This window comes from Montipora capricornis, chromosome 2 (genome assembly GCF_036669925.1).
Source record: "Montipora capricornis isolate CH-2021 chromosome 2, ASM3666992v2, whole genome shotgun sequence".
In the NCBI taxonomy this organism is placed as follows: Eukaryota; Metazoa; Cnidaria; class Anthozoa; order Scleractinia; family Acroporidae; genus Montipora; species Montipora capricornis.
The window spans coordinates 51,453,831-51,471,330 of NC_090884.1; the positions used below are offsets into that span (position 1 = coordinate 51,453,831).

General features: G+C 40.4%; 1 protein-coding gene across 5 annotated transcripts in view; it reads right to left on the reverse strand.

Moving 5' to 3' along the window:
* LOC138026330 (LIM/homeobox protein Lhx9-like) overlaps window positions 1-10,136 on the reverse strand; it is a 24,618-nt gene extending 14,482 nt beyond the window's left edge. For 2 of the 5 annotated variants that reach the window (XM_068873647.1, XM_068873639.1), the window contains exons 1-3: window positions 7,100-7,323; window positions 5,900-6,114; window positions 2,759-3,060 (exon numbers count right to left, since the gene is read on the reverse strand). In XM_068873647.1, the coding sequence (XP_068729748.1) occupies window positions 2,759-3,060; window positions 5,900-6,114; window positions 7,100-7,189 (607 nt within the window). In that variant the 5' untranslated portion in view covers window positions 7,190-7,323. The other 3 variants (XM_068873662.1, XM_068873654.1, XM_068873670.1) reach the window with 3 other exon arrangements.
* Window positions 10,137-17,500: the final 7,364 nt, after the last annotated feature.

Sequence of the window (17,500 nt, forward strand, 5' to 3'; positions counted from 1 at the left end):
CAAAAAAGGAAACAAAATTGAAATTTGGGAAATGTTATAGAAGAAGAAGAAGAAAAAGAAGAAGAAGGAGAAGAAGAAGAAGAAGAAAGAAGAAGAAGAAGAAGAAGAAGAAGAAGAAGAAGAAGAAGAGGAAGGAGAAGAAGAAGAAGAAGAAGAAGAAGAAGAAGAAGAAAAAGAAGAAGAAGAAGACGAAGACGAAGACGAAGAAGAAGAAGAAGAAGAAGAAGAAGGAGAAGAAGGAGAAAAACAATAACAACCAGGGGCGTAGCTAGGATTTTTCAAAGGAAGGGGGGGGGGGGGGTTCTCTCTCTCTCACACTCTGGGAACTTACTGGTTTGTCATGTCGACATTCACACTGCTCAGTTTTAGTGAAAGTGGAAAACAAGTGCATGCTCCAAGCACGAAGACATCATCCCTGCTCTCTGCAGTCCTGCAGGTATAGCTGCCCGCAGAACAGAACTTCGGTGAAAAGACAGGAACCGGTGTTTTCCTGTTGGTCATGTGTATAATAGGGCGCTTAGCACGCGCGTTTTTGAGACACGGACGGCAACCGGAAGTGAGCCGTTTTCCCTTTTAACTTGTCTTCATTCGACCACATTTATATTGCTAAATACCTTTTCTCCATTAGAGATGATTATTATAAAAATCAGGCAGACACCATCGTCCTAGCACTTGAAATGTTCTCTTCCGGTTAGCGTCCGCGTCTTAAAAACGCGCGTGCTTAAGCTCCCTAATTAAAGATCGAGGACGATGGTAGTATGGAGCATGAGAAATTCGCGCCAACCCGACCTCCCTGCTCAACCAGAAGAACAAGAGCAAGGAGGAGAGCAAGAGGAGGGACGAATAAAAGAATTTCGGAGAACCTGTTTCTACAACAGGACACGTTTAAAAGAAAAGAAAGTCAAATTAGGGGCTCTCAGCGACAACTGCAAAAAGCGCTCAAAACCTCCAATTCCTTCTCATTTTTGGAGTTAGCTCTGGGTGCAGGGCTTAGTTTCGGAGGAGCCATCGCAAGATCTAAAAGAAATTTAAAATGAGAGTGAGAGGCGCTGAGCAAAAGGTGCAAAAAGGCGCTCGGAGCCCCGCATTCGTCTTATTTCGGGGGTTGGCGCCCTGTACTAGTAAGGTGTTTTCCTCTGACAATGCAATGCCTGGAGTAACCCAGAGGCATGGAATGTATCTTGTCTTACCAAACAATGTTACTAATCTTTATTACATGGCAAGCAATTCTCAGGCTAAATTCTCTATTTTCGAATTCCCCATAATACACTTTGTTTGCCCCCCAAATTTTGCATAAACTATTGTTTTCAAATGCTCTTGGTGACACTGCATATTCCCAAGAGCATTTGAAAACAATGGTTTATGCAAAATTTGGGGGGCAAACAAAGTGTATTATGGGGAATTCGAAAATAGAGAATGAAGCCCTCTTATTGGTTGGTTTTCTGTAAGGATTTTGCAGTAAAGTAAAGTAAAGTAGACCTTATTTAACGTCGATAACTCGTAACAGTAATTCAACTGACAAACCTGAGGTCGACGGTGCGCTCATTTTACTCCCCCCTCTCCATCAGTGCTCCGTTTTACGGGTATTTAAAGCTACTTAGCTACACGGAAAGGAAAGGAGTCGAAACAAGGATGCGAGATCCGGGAATCGAACTCAGGACCTCTTGCACCAAGGCCGCGCACCAACCGACTGTGCCATCCTTGCTCCTGCTGAATTACAGCAGTACGGAGCAGTACGGACCATTACCATGGAAGTGGTCCGTTTCGGTATTTTTTCTCTCACACGGGAAATTCAAGTTGAGCGAAAACTTTTTAAAAGGTGGAATTTACTTTTTTCATCCCAACAGTACAATTATAGCAAGCAGAAAATAGTTTTACGTGTACACCGTGCACCGGTGGCTCAGTTGGTTGAGCACCGGACTGTCACGCGGGAGGTCGCGAGTTCAACTCCGGCCGGACCAACACTTCAGGGTCTTTAAATAACTGAGGAGAAAGTGCTGCCTTTGTAATTACATGTGCAAATGGTTAGACTTTCAAGTCTTCTCGGATAAGGACGATAAGCCGGAGGTCCCGTCTCACAACCCTTCAATGTTAATAATCCTGTGGGACGTAAAAGAACCCACACACTTGTCGCTAAGAGTAGGGCACGTAATTCCCGGTGTTGTGGTCTGTCTTCTGTTGTGTATCATGGTTGGGAGGGTAAAAAAGGGCCACAGTAATTGGCGCAAGCTGTTGTGGCGCTCTGCCAGCTTTACTGGCAAAGTTAATAAAGTAAAAAAAAAGTAAAAGGTTGCCGTTCAAAGTTCACTGACGGAAGACGAAGATCACAAACATTCAAGCGGAGAAGTGTCCCATCACTCAAAGGACGATGCGATATAATAAACAACTTACTAACCTCACTTGCTCGGGACCGTACCGGGGAACGTTGGTCCTCGTTCGTTTTCGTAGGACCTCACTGCGCTCGGTCCGTACTGCCACACCCTCGGGCAAATATTCCCCAGTACGGGCCTCGCACTCAGTTAGTAAGAGATTATTATTTTCCATTCGTAAATCAATAAAAAAAACATTAAAAATGAAAACGTTTTACTCATGCGTAACACCGGCATTGCAGTGTTGCAAGCAAGATCATTATGGCGACACCGGTATGCGAACTATTCACTGTATCCGTCGATTACGTCTAATGCTAAACTTTAAGAACCCAGTTTGCGGTCCTCAGCAAACGTGCATCAAAAGGCCAGTAGTCTTTTAAAAACCATACCTGATAGACTAGATACACCTTCTAGAGGCAATGAAATTTTTCGTTTTCTTGGTCTTCCTTTCGTGGATGAACCGAGAGATGTTTTTAACGTCTGAGCTTCCTCTCTTAATAGCACCTCGTAATCAGCTTTGCAGTAAATTTGCATTCCACGCATACCAAAGTATTCCCCAGTGGCTAACATCCGCTTGCAACGATCACAGGCGAAACAAGTGATGTGGTAAACGTGCTCGCGGGCTCTCATTACCAATTCCTTGCTTGAGATTCCCTGATTGCAGCCTGCGCATTTCTTTACCGAGAAGCGTCTGACAAAATAGATTTTTGGTTAAATCAGTGTTAAGACTTTCCGATAAACTGGCTAAAATCTCAGAACGCAATAAAACACTTAAAAAATTTATTCCGTCGAAGAATATTCCTATTGAATAGCTAAACCGGCGTTCATCAGTTAAACGCAACTCACGACAACGACGTGCAGTGCCAGGACAAAAGCCTCTCGTCAGAATTTATATATTCAGAACAGTCCAAATTCAAAGTTCCTAACCTATAAGTCTCTATCTACGATGGAATGCAGCCCATGAGTTTGGGGTGTTATCTATTTTTGGGACGGCCGCTACCGACGCTCTCAGATCTTTTGCGTTCCTCACCCGTTCCATGATTTTGCATTTAGCACGATCAATCTGTCGTGTGACCGCTTGGTTGCGGACCAAAGAGGCGATATGGCTCAGGGCCATTAATTCTGATTGGCCACTATTTGACGGGACCTGTGTTTTCAATTTGGATAATACCGGAAACTGGTGGGCAAAGGAAGAATAAAAGACATCGATGCTTGTGGGTTATGGACTTCTATAACACCCGAGTACACAAAAAAACAACAAAACAAAAACAAAAATAAAGAGAACTTGAATCTAAAAACAAAACGATCACTCAAGTAAGGACACTGACTGTTCGCTCCTCTTAACGGGGAACCAGGAGATACACAGCAAACACGAAAACGGCGAAAAACGTGCCAGTTTTTTAAATCAGCGAACGCAGATTCCTCTATGATCGAAAAGGTCTTGCAATGAAAGTGTAAATTTAAAGGACTGTTACATTTTGGGATTTCCAGTTGAGCGTGCCTCCGAAACTCTTCCATTGCTGCCGATTCAGAATCAGAGCCTCCCAAGTCCCTGTCAGTTTGGTTGCGCCTGGACTAATTCACAGAAAGACTATAAGCCTGCGAACGCAGAAGCATATCCGGTTGTCGCTTCTCTTCTCTTACTAATATTTTTCGGGTGGAGACAAGCGACAACCGAAAAACGTTTGCGTTCGCAGGCTAAAAGGGTCAGTATGCACCGCACTCTGAAATAGAAGTTGCTCAACTACAAGAGGCTGACGAGAACTGAATAAATTGACTGTCGTGATCTTGATTTCTTTCGTAAATGATCGTTTATTCATTATCATTATTATTTATTTATTTATTTTGATTTTTCAGAATATGCAGAGGAACATTCATCTCCCCAAGTATCAGTGCAATTGGTGGCCGGGATAGTTATATCCACTTCGGTCGGTCAATAATGATTAAATATTCGTACTTTATTGTAAGATCCAAGGCGCCGAGATCAAATACATAAAATCTTTGACATAGATATCTATCACAGTGATTACAACCAATGTGGGCTGACAAACAATGAGAGATTGCTTAAAACCTGATACTATCATATTACTTCGCGCACGTCAATAATTTGTCGAAACAGAGATTACGAACTTATGTTTTGTCGAATTAAAACGAAAACACTACCCACGTCACCAATGCTGGAGGGTATAAGCACTTTGTTATGCTTCCAGAGATCAGGGGCACCCAACGAGAATATAGTTCAAAACCACTTAAACATAGCCTTGTTAAACGTATTTTAGTATTTAAACGACAGATATAGCCATATTTTTATCCGCTAAACTTTTTTCATCTGTTCGGATTCCCTAGCTGAAAGTCAAGTGATCCGAAAATTATAGGGATCAAAACTTACCTTTTCGAAAATTTCAGCCAGGGAAAAGGCTCTCGAAAATTCTAGGTGACCTTTTTGGGGTAAAAATCCGTTAAAAATGGGCAATTATGCCATGTTTTATATGTTCGAAAATCCTAGGACAGGCAGGCAAGCAAGGAATTTTACAACAAATGTTCCGAAAATTCTAGATCTCAAATCGTCTTCCGAACAGATATTTTCCGACAATTGACGTTGGGTGCCCCTGAGCTCCTGAGAGATGATCAGAGAGTACGGGAGAAAGAAATGACTATCGTTTCTACCGGCCGAAATCGAAATTCTTTTTTAAATAAGCCCAACCACAGAGCCACCTTGCGGCAAAGTCCTAGTATTTGCGGCCGAAATCATGTTTTTTTAATCTCTGTTATATATTTGACGCCATGTGTGTGTGTATTTTGAAACGCTACGAAAAACATTTCTGTTTGTTACAGAATGTTTAAAACGGATGGCAACTAAAGCATTCGGCATTTCCCCAACCGTCCGACTGATTTTTTTTAGCGTAGCTAGGATGACACAAAATAAAAGAAAAAAATAGTAACATTACAAATGGAAAGTTTTTCTTCAGTCTTTTTGGCAGGATTACCACAGCATTGTCCTCTTGAATAATGAGGGATTCACAGCTATCAACTTAAATCGGCGCGCCTTATAATTGCGAGATTGATGTACTTGTTTCATAGAAGCGCGAACGAGGGCAGGTAAATTCTATTGCCGAAAAAATGTATCTTGGATAGAGCGACACATCAATTCAATGGATGATATAGAAATGTTCGTGTATTGAAACTGCGGAAATTGAAATACATCAGAGTTGGAGATTAGTGCCGTTTAATCAGCAACTTAATTTTAATAGGCAATTGCGAAGAAAACTGACAAAATCCAGCACTGAAAGAGACTCGAACCGATGATCATGCAATTGCGCTGCATTGCACTGCACTGCTCTACATGCATTGAACTAAACTATCACTGGTCTTTTTTTTCACAACTGGTTAAATAAAGTTGCTGCCAGATTAACTCAATCCAACCGTCTAATGTGAGAAGACAATTTGTAACGATTCAAATTCTTTATTACAGAATACCGATAGTGAAAAGGGAACAAGGAAGACGGGGAAGACATTTGAAGTTTCCTTACTTGTAGTAGTCTTCCCGACACAATATCTCTCCATCCTTAGTAAAGCAGGTCAGCTCATTGTCAAGTCGTAAACTGCATTCGCTGCATTTCAAGCACTCTGCATGCCACTCTCGATCAACAGCCATGAGATAGAAACGATCAACGATCCGCGCACCGCAGCCGGCACAAAAAGATGGCTTTTCATCTAGGGTTAGATGGCCTGCCGATGGCATTTCCTAGAAATCAATAAGAGAAATAAACACCTTTTACAAATACTATACAATCCACCGAGCTTTGGATAAACATGCGTGCGTTGATTCATTAGAATGTGAGGTCAGAAATTTAAATATATATCCTTACATAAGGCCACATACGTTAAGCCTACTTGGCCGATGCAAGATTTTGTCCACATTGCGATAGCCAAAATCTACGGCTACAAAAATTGAATTAAACTCTACAATTAAAGTTTTCGTAAACTTTACAACTCCCCTGATGTTTTCATGAGGCTTACTAGCCCACCAAAAAAAATTTTTGGTTCTTTGCTGACGTCCAACCGAAGCCGACCAAGTCGAACTACGGTACTTCTGTTTTGACCGAACACAATTCGTTTTCAGTTAAAATTTGCTTACGTTTGTTACGTAAAATTTACGAAACTAAAATAGCCACCCCATGCTGTGATATGAGTGGACTAAAATGATTATATTTCTTGAAAATCATTAGAAGAATTAAGTCTTCGTGCGAGAATTGATCCCTGCATGGGTTTCGGAGGATGATTGCTAGAGTTTTTGCCGCGGAATAACAATTATCAATGGACGCAGGGGTTTGTGATTCATTTAGTTCGAATGCAATATAAGCAAAAACTCTGTTCACTGTTATAATCTTGTACAGTCCAGAGTTGTGTTGCTTTAAGCATTAATTCTTGTTCTTTAGATTTTGCTCTGACTTCTTCTTCGACTCAGTAGCTGAGCTAAAAACTGTAATTAAGAAGGCGGAAGCGTTTAAAAGCTCTCCGAGCAAAACCGCTCTTTTTTTCCTCCTGGGCGGTTCAGTCATTTTTCACTAGAAAACATGACATAATCTTCATCAATAAGTACATTAAAGTGTGTGAATAAGTCTACTTATGTATTCAGAGGATTTCGAATTTTGGATGAAGCCTTCGTAAATCCGTCAGTCACAGGAAATGTCGAAAATATTTAAACCAAGGATTTTCCTTTCACCTACTTTTCGTCTGTGATGAGGGATCTGTGAAACGATGTAGACGAACTGGAGAAATTCGGCCGGAATATCACAATTAGGGCGATGCTTAAGCATATGTGAATAACACAGGTGTGGAATTTCTTAAATATCTCTGAGGTCCGCTCCCCTGCCTCATGCTGCGAAAAGAATCCATCAGATTGTTAAATTTGAGGACAAGATTCGTGCACTGCGCCCAGGAAGATAAGTAAAGTGGAAAACGACTTACTTCTATCAAGCAAAGCAATCTGGAAGATGAATAACGACCAATCAGGATTCATCGTGAGCCAGTGATTGGCGTTTCAAAGTGAGCACCAGACTGGATCTACTTTCGATAATAATTGAAACCTATATTTCCGTTTCCACTCAACTTTACTTTTACGAGTAGAGAAAATATGTTCTGTGAGCGACCGGGCAAAGCACTGCGGTAAAAGCAACGAAAACAGGTTGCGAGCCTTCTTTTCGCCTTATGCTGGCTCAATATTTCTTGATCTATTGTGCTTCCAATATTCGATCGTGTTTTCTTCACTCGGTTGCCACAAAAGAGCTCAGAAAAGCTTTTCGGTATGCTATCAGCCTTGAAAGCCCATCCAACACAATGGAGCTTAAAAGAACAAAATAATTTAAAGGAAATTTGACATGTGCAAAATCGAAGCTAACTGTTTATCTTTTGGTATAATTGACAAGTTTTTTAAATCAATTACAATTCACCTGTTATCCAGGGGTTCAGGTGCTGGAGAACTCGCCTTAAAACTAATTTCTATTGAAAAGAAATCAGTGTGTTACGAAATTTTAAATCGTGAATTGTGTTCAATCCATTAATTCAAGAATTCAAACAAATTTCCGCACTTTTGATTTTCGAAATAAGGCTAGAATACGACGAATTATTCCCTAGATGAGTGTCAATTTTGAACTTGTTTCAAATAACTTACTTATGTTATAGTAATTACGAAAAAAAAAACTCTGCGGGAACTGATAATATTAAAAGTAAAAAGCATCATGTATCGAATAGTCTATTCGTCATGCCATTATTATGTTCAGTAAAAAAGTAGATATAAAATTATCTTTGTGATGCCCGTATACCACCTACTGGTCCGCAAATAAGCCAAAAAGATACAGCAGTATAATAAATAAAACAGGCTGACATCGGATGACATTGAAAAAATGTAAAACTTAAATGAAGACTAAAACATAATCATTTTCGGCTTATTGGCTTGTCAAAGGGGGGTTTTTGCTTTTAAAAACATTAAGCATTTAATCTGAGTTTTCAAAATCATGAATTATACACTTATCACTCTTCGTGCTTTTCTCCACCCTCGCAAATGCGAGAAAAAAATTCTTTCTCTCTGTTATTTATTTTGAAGAAAACAGGAGAACAATTATAGATGAAGACCTTAAACATTGAACACAAAGTTCCTAAATGATACCAGTACAATGTGTGCTTTGAAGAAGAAGAAGAAGAATTTGTTAGGACAGTGACGCTAAATTTTCGGATTTCCCGGTCGCCTTAGGGATTAAATATCTTAGCGAGTTTTTCATGCATAATGCACATATGTTACTGTTAGGTATTGCATATGTTCAACGCCGTGCAAGGACTGTATAACGTTAAAGGCTTCTATAGATTAGAAATGAAAAATTACGAAAACAAAACGGCTGTTATCCAAGAAAAAAAAAACAATACTGTAGATTAATGCATTTAACCAAAGAACGCATGTATTAGCACTGCTAATCTTTTGCAACAAGAGCCCATGGACGTCGAAATCCTACATTTATTTTCGACTTTTCTTCGACGAATGAAATTACACGAGAGTCAAAGAATGAGACGATTGAATTTAAAGCAAGCTAGGGAAAACTAGATTTTATTCGTGCATCGTGCGTTTAAGATTGATTTTGTTTTCAAAAGATCCTTATCCGGAATATATCACCAAGAGAAAAACCGGCCTGGTAATTAAGTAGTTACTATAAATCTCTGTTTAAGTGAAGTTTGCGAGAAATTTCTGCAACCAAGTACTGCCAATTACGCATTTCTGGTACATGTTTCGTTGAAGCTCTTATACTTTGAAAATAAAAATTAGACATGTGCCGGTGGAATAATCATTGTACCAATTTTGCCATTTACATAACCCGACTTTTCGTCAAGTAATTTCAAATTAGAGATACGTAACTGAGGTCTGAGAAAGCTACATGGCTAACATCCTCCTCAAGTTGAGATTTTCTATTTCCAGGTTTCCAGTTGCAACGTCGCAAGAGATCCTATTGATTAACACTTTTGGTTCGGACGACCGGTTGATATATTAAAACAAACTCGCAACATCAATTGCAAAACAGTCGGTTTGATTTTTTGAATTAAAACAGATTGTGCATTAAATGAAAAGCCATACCAGCGCGTTAGTCCATCTATATATGTTTCAATCATATCAGAATAATCAAACAGACAACTTTGAGGCAAATCTGCAAAAATCTCCGAAACGCAACAGTTTTTCTTGGCATTTCAAATTCTAGCACATTCTTTTAGCGTTAAATCTAAGTTTTTGAGCGATATTCAGCAGGCAGAAAAATTTTGAAAGGTAAAATGAAAAAACGCATCACTCTTCTATTACCTGGAAATGATCTTGAAACATGTGCTTCAAAGTCTTTGAGCTAGTTCGCGTTCTTAACCAAACTGATTCTTCAAAAGCTAGTCAACCGGGTTGTTGCCCGTCTAGCTTGGGTCTTAGCGGTGAATGGTTCCTCGCACCTCCAACAAAATATCTCGCTTTTGTTGCAGCTGTGTGTTGTAAGCTGGAACCCCTCCTGAAATATCCTCTTTATTTAAATATTGCATAGAAATCTCCATATGGTCTAGTTTGGCCGAAACAGGTGAATCGAGTCTCTCTTATGAATTGCACCCGGTCCAGTTTCCTCAGTTTGCTCTGAAACTTGAGAGGAATCTACGAAAGAGTGGCTTGTTCCGATTTGTCTTTAGAACAAATGGCATTTAAAAATAAGGAAAATTGTTTTTTTAGTCGTAAGCCAGTACTTGACTTGCGATTCGAAACAAAATAACATGGCACGTGTCTTATAATACATATGTCAGTGTTGTTTCCGATAACCAGAACTATCTCTATTCAGATTCAAATGAAGAGACAATGCTTTTTGCGCGTTTGTAGCGAAATAATGGGTCTGCTCTTGGAAGTTTAGGGTCTCTTAAACAGAGAATTATTGTGAGTTCTTGGTCAAAGAACCCTAAATAAATGGAGTTCATTGAAGAAGGTTGTCTTATACAAAGATACTTAAAATGTTCTTATCTCGATGAATGAGATGTAAAAACCTTCTACCAGTTCGTGTTCTTTGGGCAATATCTCTTATTTTTTTAATAAAAGCCGTTTCACCGTGGCTAAGTTGTGAGAATTACACCATGTGTTACGTTGATGTTCTGAGAATTGGGTTCGAAAATAACGTGAACCTTCCCCATCTTGGGCTTTTTTAATAGATAACGTGAAATAAAACATCTCTACTGCTCGTACGTTATAAGATTTGTTTTTGTACACATTATTAACATATCATTCAGGCCAACTGCGAGCCCTATCTGCTACTGGTGGCGTCGACATGGTGAAAGGCGTTTCTTCGCCGATAGGAAAAATCACAACGAATTTCAAGATGTGTACAAAACCCATTGTTGCAAGCTCTATTGACACAAGTTATTGTCTGTGAAACATTTTTAATTTCGTAAAAAGCTCCACATGCCCAGATTCTGTGGCACCTCTCGATCACTCACAATTGCAAAGATAATTAACGAGATTAATACATTCCTTCTTGTGGTTTTGACATTGATATAAACTCTAAAATCCCAAAGACATGAATATTTTCAGTTTGTTGCGATTTGCAAGGTGTTTAGGCAGAGATTTAAGCCTTCTTTTGCGTTCTTAGATTGCGCGCGTGTGGCGGCACGTGCCAGTTCTTGAGGAAGACAACAGTTAAAATGGATTCCCTGGCGTGCATGAAAATCTTCATGAGAGCTGAAATGCCACACCGCAAGATTGACAAAAAACTGGTTGAAATTGGTGAAAATGTAGGATTTTTAGTTACTTTTGTGTTTTTAATTCCTTTGTAATTAAAAGTAAACACACTTTTCTCGAAAGCTGATAAAAACAATCAAGATTTGATACACTTGATCAAGAAACCATCAAAAATTTCAATGAGATGAGTGTATATATTTTCCCCCTTTAAAAAAACTGACAGAAAATTATTTCCTTTGGCTTTGCGATGACACAGCCAAAACAAGATACCCTGTTACTATCGTCAAATATGCAAGGGACGTTTTTCGCCAATAAAGTAAAATCCAACTGGAAAAAATTCCAGCTTTCCTGTTAATTAATAAATTATATAGTCTTAATTATATCCATTGGATCAGTGTGCTATGTCGGGATACGTTTCAGCTGTAGGAACTGAAAACATGGATTCCACCTGCATCTGTGTTGAAAATAAATATAAGCTGAATGTACGTAAGATTGAATATAATATACGAGTGACTGACACGTCTCACAGGAGTAGCGCTTATGATTTTTCATAAAATCCATTCTGATTTCTGGAAAATATAATCTAATTTACCAGACAGACAATGGCTTGACACAAATATTGCCGGTCACTGAAACAATTGAAGTTTTCTGAACACGGTAAAGCTTTTAGGCGGAATGCTTTGCTTTTCATAAGCTTGGATCGATCAATCCCACAACGAAAAATACGTGTAAATTTGTGATTTTTCCACTTCTACTACCGAGTGAATGTTTTTTGCAGATAATTATGAAATTTTAATGACCAAGTCAGAAGCGAAAAAGGAAACAGTTTTTCCTGTTTCCGATTTGGCAACCACTTCTGGGCAAGCCGGATTTTCGCTAGTTTTCTTACGGAAATGGACAAAATTGCAATAAACTATAAGAAATAGACAAGGCCGTCAACAAACATCCTAAATTTCCATCAATGCTTATCACTGTGGTTTTCTAAGTTAAACGGATTTTTTTTGCGTGCTATAAACGTTTAAGACGAGTTTCTAATTTAAAATTCACGTTGTTTTAAAAGTAAACTGACAGAATTGCTTATTTATTCAAGAAACCATATGTGGTCAGGAACTTTTTAGTTTCAATAATTGATAATTTTCATCTTTTAACAACTATCTCAAATGTCTTTGATTCCTAAGAAAAATAGAATTGAATTAATTTGGACTATTCCTAAACTAAATGTTAAGAACCAAGAGTTTCTTGGCAAAAAAAACCAATTCGCTGGAGGGCGAGCGAAAGTTCAAGGCTCTTTCTTGTATTCCAATAATTGAATTTGTTGCGTATTTGTGAAGAAACAAAAACGAGTTTAAATTGTCTCAATTCGGTGAAGCAAATGGAAACCACACCCAAAAGGATTTTGAAACTTAAAAACAGGCGACGTTCCCCGAGCGCTATAAATAAACGACCAGTGTCTTTGACTGTTCAACCCGCGAAGTGATCCATTAGTTTCAGTTATTCATTACAGTAGATACATAAACAGCACACTAAAAGGATTTCTATTTTTAATACAAATTTAACGAGTTTTTAACACTCTATTAAGAACGTTTAAGTGACCTTAATATGGACTAAATGAAGCTGTTAAACTTTAATTGAAACATTTTGTCCTCAATTCTCCAAGAAAACTATCATGAAAGAAATTGAAACAAAATGAATATACAGAGACTTCCGCTTAACCATACTTCGTCTGCCGGCATACCAAATAAAATGAAACATATTAAAATGAACTGTAATTGGGAAAATCTTGATTAAAAGGGACCAACTCTCATAGTGCATCGGCCGGGAAACAATGCAAATCGTATTATTTACCAAGTATTGTTTATCTGTTAGATTTCTCAGACTTGGAATTTCATTTAACCGCAAGAGACTTCAATTGACCTCAAAAGTCTGGATAAGCGCAAATTACAATAAAAATAATCATGGACTATCATTCAAATTATGGTTTATCCAAATCGAGCTCTGAAGGTTTTAAGCTCGTTGATTAAAGGCAATGACGACTTTGACGCGAACCTGACCTTTACTTCCGGGAAAATATAAATGCGCGGTGGCTTCCCTGTTTTCCGATCATTTCACCTCGTCTCTTCGGGAATCAGATTGGGATAAACAGCGAGTGAAAAATTATCCTTCTGTGCTCAATATAGCTGTTTCTGGTTACTTTATTGACTAGCTAACTGTTCGAAAAGAGCGCATTACAACTCCGCGATTCACTGAAGTCCGCTACCACACATTGCCGATGAAATTCAGGGAGGAAAGAGTCTACATAATTCAAATGAACATAACACAAGACATCAGAAGGTCGCAGTGGTCTTTATGCCTAGTTAACATACCAGTGCCGAAAAAAACCCAGACGAGAGTGGATTTTACTGTTTCCCAGTCGTCTCAGATTTTGCCTTCTTACCGTCTATCCATCCAAAGGGGAAGTGCTTTTCGTTTAAGTGGTGTTTTACCAAATGGCCCCACAGCATTATTAAAACATTTTTCAAATCGAGTATCAATATGGCGCAAAGCGACGTTCGGCCATGGAAACTAAGAAGCAAATAACTGAACTGTTGGAACATGACAGAACAAGAGCCGCTTGAGGTAAACGAGTAAAGACTGAGACCTGGCTAAGTACAAATGAACATAAAAGATATTTCAACAACATCGTTCTCTGCACTACATGCCTTGGAAGCTGTTCCGACGGTCTGCAGCAACCTACGCCGACGTCCTTAGGCTTCGTCACGCGACCCCTACAGCTGTCGTTAGATAGTGTTTCATCCCAAGCGATAGCTAAAGCGATGAATGATTTTTTTGCCGGCCCCGTTGGCCGCAGTTTTAGAGGACTTCAAGGGCCAAAGCAATTTAGCGTGTTCGGCAGTTACATCGTCCAGTAGCACATCTGTTTCGCACTCGGCGAGCACGACGCCATCTTCACTGTTCTCGTCGCCTTCCTCTCTTTCGTCGTTTGGTGGCCATTCCTTTTCAGCAGGTATCGTAGTCCTTTCGTTTGTTTCGACTTCTTCTACATTGGCTAACCCGATTTGCAGTTTTCCGCCTCATGTTGGGAACTCGCCAATCGCGTCGGCTTCCACGCTTCTTTGTTATCGTCTTCATCTTTCTTATCTGTCTCTGGGTGAGATTTCGTTATTGGTCCAGGATATTCTCCTATACCTTCCAAGCTGGCATCAAAAATCACTTCTGGCCATTTTGTGGTTCTTGCGGGATCTCCTGCCTGACAACTTAAAGGCAAACGAAAATGAAACACAGACTTTCTTGGATGGCAAATTTGTCGTCACTCCCCTCGAGAAAGCATTCATTGGGAATTACATTCTCACCCTAGTTAGCCTCCCCGGGGGAGAGAAACGACCGCTGGAAATAGGTCTGCGTTCGCAGGATACACCCTTGTGGAGGCCTTTTCCACTTAGTACCTTGTCCTGTGTAGCTCTTCACCCTTCTTTGTGTTTTAGCACAAGTTCCTGATAATCCAAACAGCTTAGAAGTTTCCAGGTCGGGCGTGGCAGAGTCATGATGTGGCGTTCAGATAGGATGCCGCAGTCAGGGTTAAGGGAGTGGTCCAGGATGAATGCGGACTTGTACAATTTTAACACTCGTGTCACTTCTTTCCCCTCCGCCCTCTCCCAGCAGAATTCAGGGGTTAAGGGATGTCGCTTTCGCCACCTCTGCCAGTGGTGAGCATCGTGGTCGACTCTGTCCCTACTGTTCGGCCTGCGGCCTGCATCATTCATATTCACTACAAATGCTGATTTGTTGGAGTGGATCTTGAAGCACAATTACAGCATACCTTTCTTGGAACACTATTTGGATGACTTTAAAACGTCGGGTCGTCTCAGTTACCCAGTCTTTCTTAAGAGTGTGCCTACTTGCGTAAATGTGTTTGCGGACTAGGCTATCATCCCCTTTGCTCCCCGATTAACTTGAGGTTCCCGCCACATGTCTTACAATTCTCGGCATTGAACTGGACTCGTTTTCTCTGCAGGCACGGCTTCCTCGTGATGAATGGGGCGCATTGTTTTGCTTTTAGAAGATTGGTCGCATAAGCGCCATTGTAAACTCAAGGAACTGGGAGCGCTTATCGGTAGCCTGCAACACGTTTGTCAGGTGGCGCTCCGAGGGCGAACCTATCTCCGTCGCATGGTAAATTTACTGTACACCTTCAGGAATGACAACCACCCGATTCGCCTGAATGAGCTTTTCGTCAGGATTTCACCTGGTGGAAGGACCTTTTTTTGCCACTGGAACGGCCTCAGATTCCTTCTCACTCCTGGTTGGGCGCCTGACTTTCATTTGTCATCCGACGCAGCGGGGGTTGTTGGCTATGGGGCCTTTTCCCAAAGGGACTTGCATGTGGGTGCGTGGCCTCTCTATTGCATACAAAGAGCTTTTCCCCATTGTGATTGCGGCAGCCCTTTGGGACCTCTGGAGGTCGTCAAAACGCCTTAAGTTTCCTTGTGACAACGGTGCCGTCGTCGAAGTTTTGCGATCTGGCACTTAGCGAGATCCCAACCTGGGCCCGGTTGTTCAAAAGCCTATTAACGCTAATCCCAGATTAAAAATTATCCAAATGCTCCCAAATGCTGTCCAACGCTGATATTCGGCAAAACTTTACGTTAGAAATAGTCAATCTAGAATAATAGAAATAAGTAAAACTAAAACAAGCTTTCACCAAAAAGTTAAAAAAATGAAACAAGAGTTCATGCCAAATAAATCCTGGATTAAGTTAATCGGCTTTCGAACAACCGGGCCCTGGTGGTATTCTTTCGTCGCTTTTCTCTACTTGCAGCTCTGCGCTCCTCTTCTTTTCCTGCTTTATCTCGTCTCCAATTTCAGAAATTCCGCTATCTATTGTAGCTCCTCAAGTATCTGCACAGGCTACCCCACACCTGGCTCTCTCCTCAAGGAGCTCCAGGTACTTTGAGAGGCTTAAGGTGATTCCTTAGTAATAGAAGTTGTCGTAAGATTTTTTTAAAACTTTTCTCGATTGTTCCCTATATTATGGTGACTCGAAATGTGCAATTAAAAAATTAGGTCACCAAGCTCGTTTGAGAGACATAACTTGCTCAAGTTACTCATTTAATCATTGCGCCTTCATCTATCAAGGACAAGTTTATTCCATCGGTTCAGGCTACGTTTTGCACGAACAGGAAGCACAGCTTTGACGTAATTCTTGAAATAACAAAACAGGTGAATTGTGTTGCTCAAAAGGAATAATTTAATGTTTGTTTTATGGCACAGGCACAAGTCTTGAAAAGGCACTGACTACAAATGTTCTTCGGGTGCGTGATCTCGAGGAGACAATTTTGTGTCCACGAGTGATGGCTACGAATACTATCTTTCCTGTAACTTTTTTTTCTGACGTAAATTTTTTGTAATTTTTTTACAGCGCAAAGAAGATGAGTAAGAGAATAAAATTATGCCAAAAAAAAGATAGGTCACCAACCTCGTTTAGGAGAAAACAGAAAGCAAACCAAGCTCGACCCCTCGACAACACGTCTCCCCGATAGCGCGGTTTCACTTTCACAGTCGGACTTAAATCTTCTTTAGCATTATCAAGGCTATCACTCGACTTTTTGTTTTGTGAGAGTCCAAAACGTTTCTTGTTTTGCTCTTTACTGCTGTGCTCTGAAAACGGCCATTCTTCTTTCTAGCGAGCTTTCCCTCACGAAAGGTCGGCATTTTGAAATGTTTTTGGCCACGTTCGATATATCAATATTCACACATTGGTACGAGTCTTTATGGTTAAATTTAAACATTGTTTTGTTTAGAAATATCCGTTGAGACTTGTGAGACAAAGAGCCATGAAATTTGACCATAAAGCCTCTTAGCCATGCCTGAATACGAACGGGGCTTACACTGTGTTATGCGCAGAACAGGATGCGCAGTGCAATACTAGGGAATCACCTTAAACATCTACCTCCACATGTGTTCCAGCGCTCGGCAACGTCCCTTTTCGACTTTTTGACATTTTTGGCTGTTTCTGCCCAGGTGGCCTCTTACGTCATAAAATTTTTAGAGACATCAATGCCAAGCCGACCACTTCTGCTGCTTCTGCTTCATCCCTCACTCTTCTCGAATAGTGTGTGCCGGTTCTTACGAGCATAGACAGATATTTGTGAGACGTGGCCTACGGTTTATAACCAGTCTAACCATTTGCAGATGAAATGACAAAGACAGCAATTTCTCCTCATACAGTTATTTTAAGATCCTGAATGTTGTTCCGGCCGGGGTTCGAACCCGCGACCTCCCGCATGAAAGTCCGATGCTCAACAAACTGAGCCACCTGTGCGCGGTTCGCTCTTTCCAACTTCAGCAAGTGTTAAACGGCATCAAGCGCCATCAGGGCTTTCGTCACATCCGC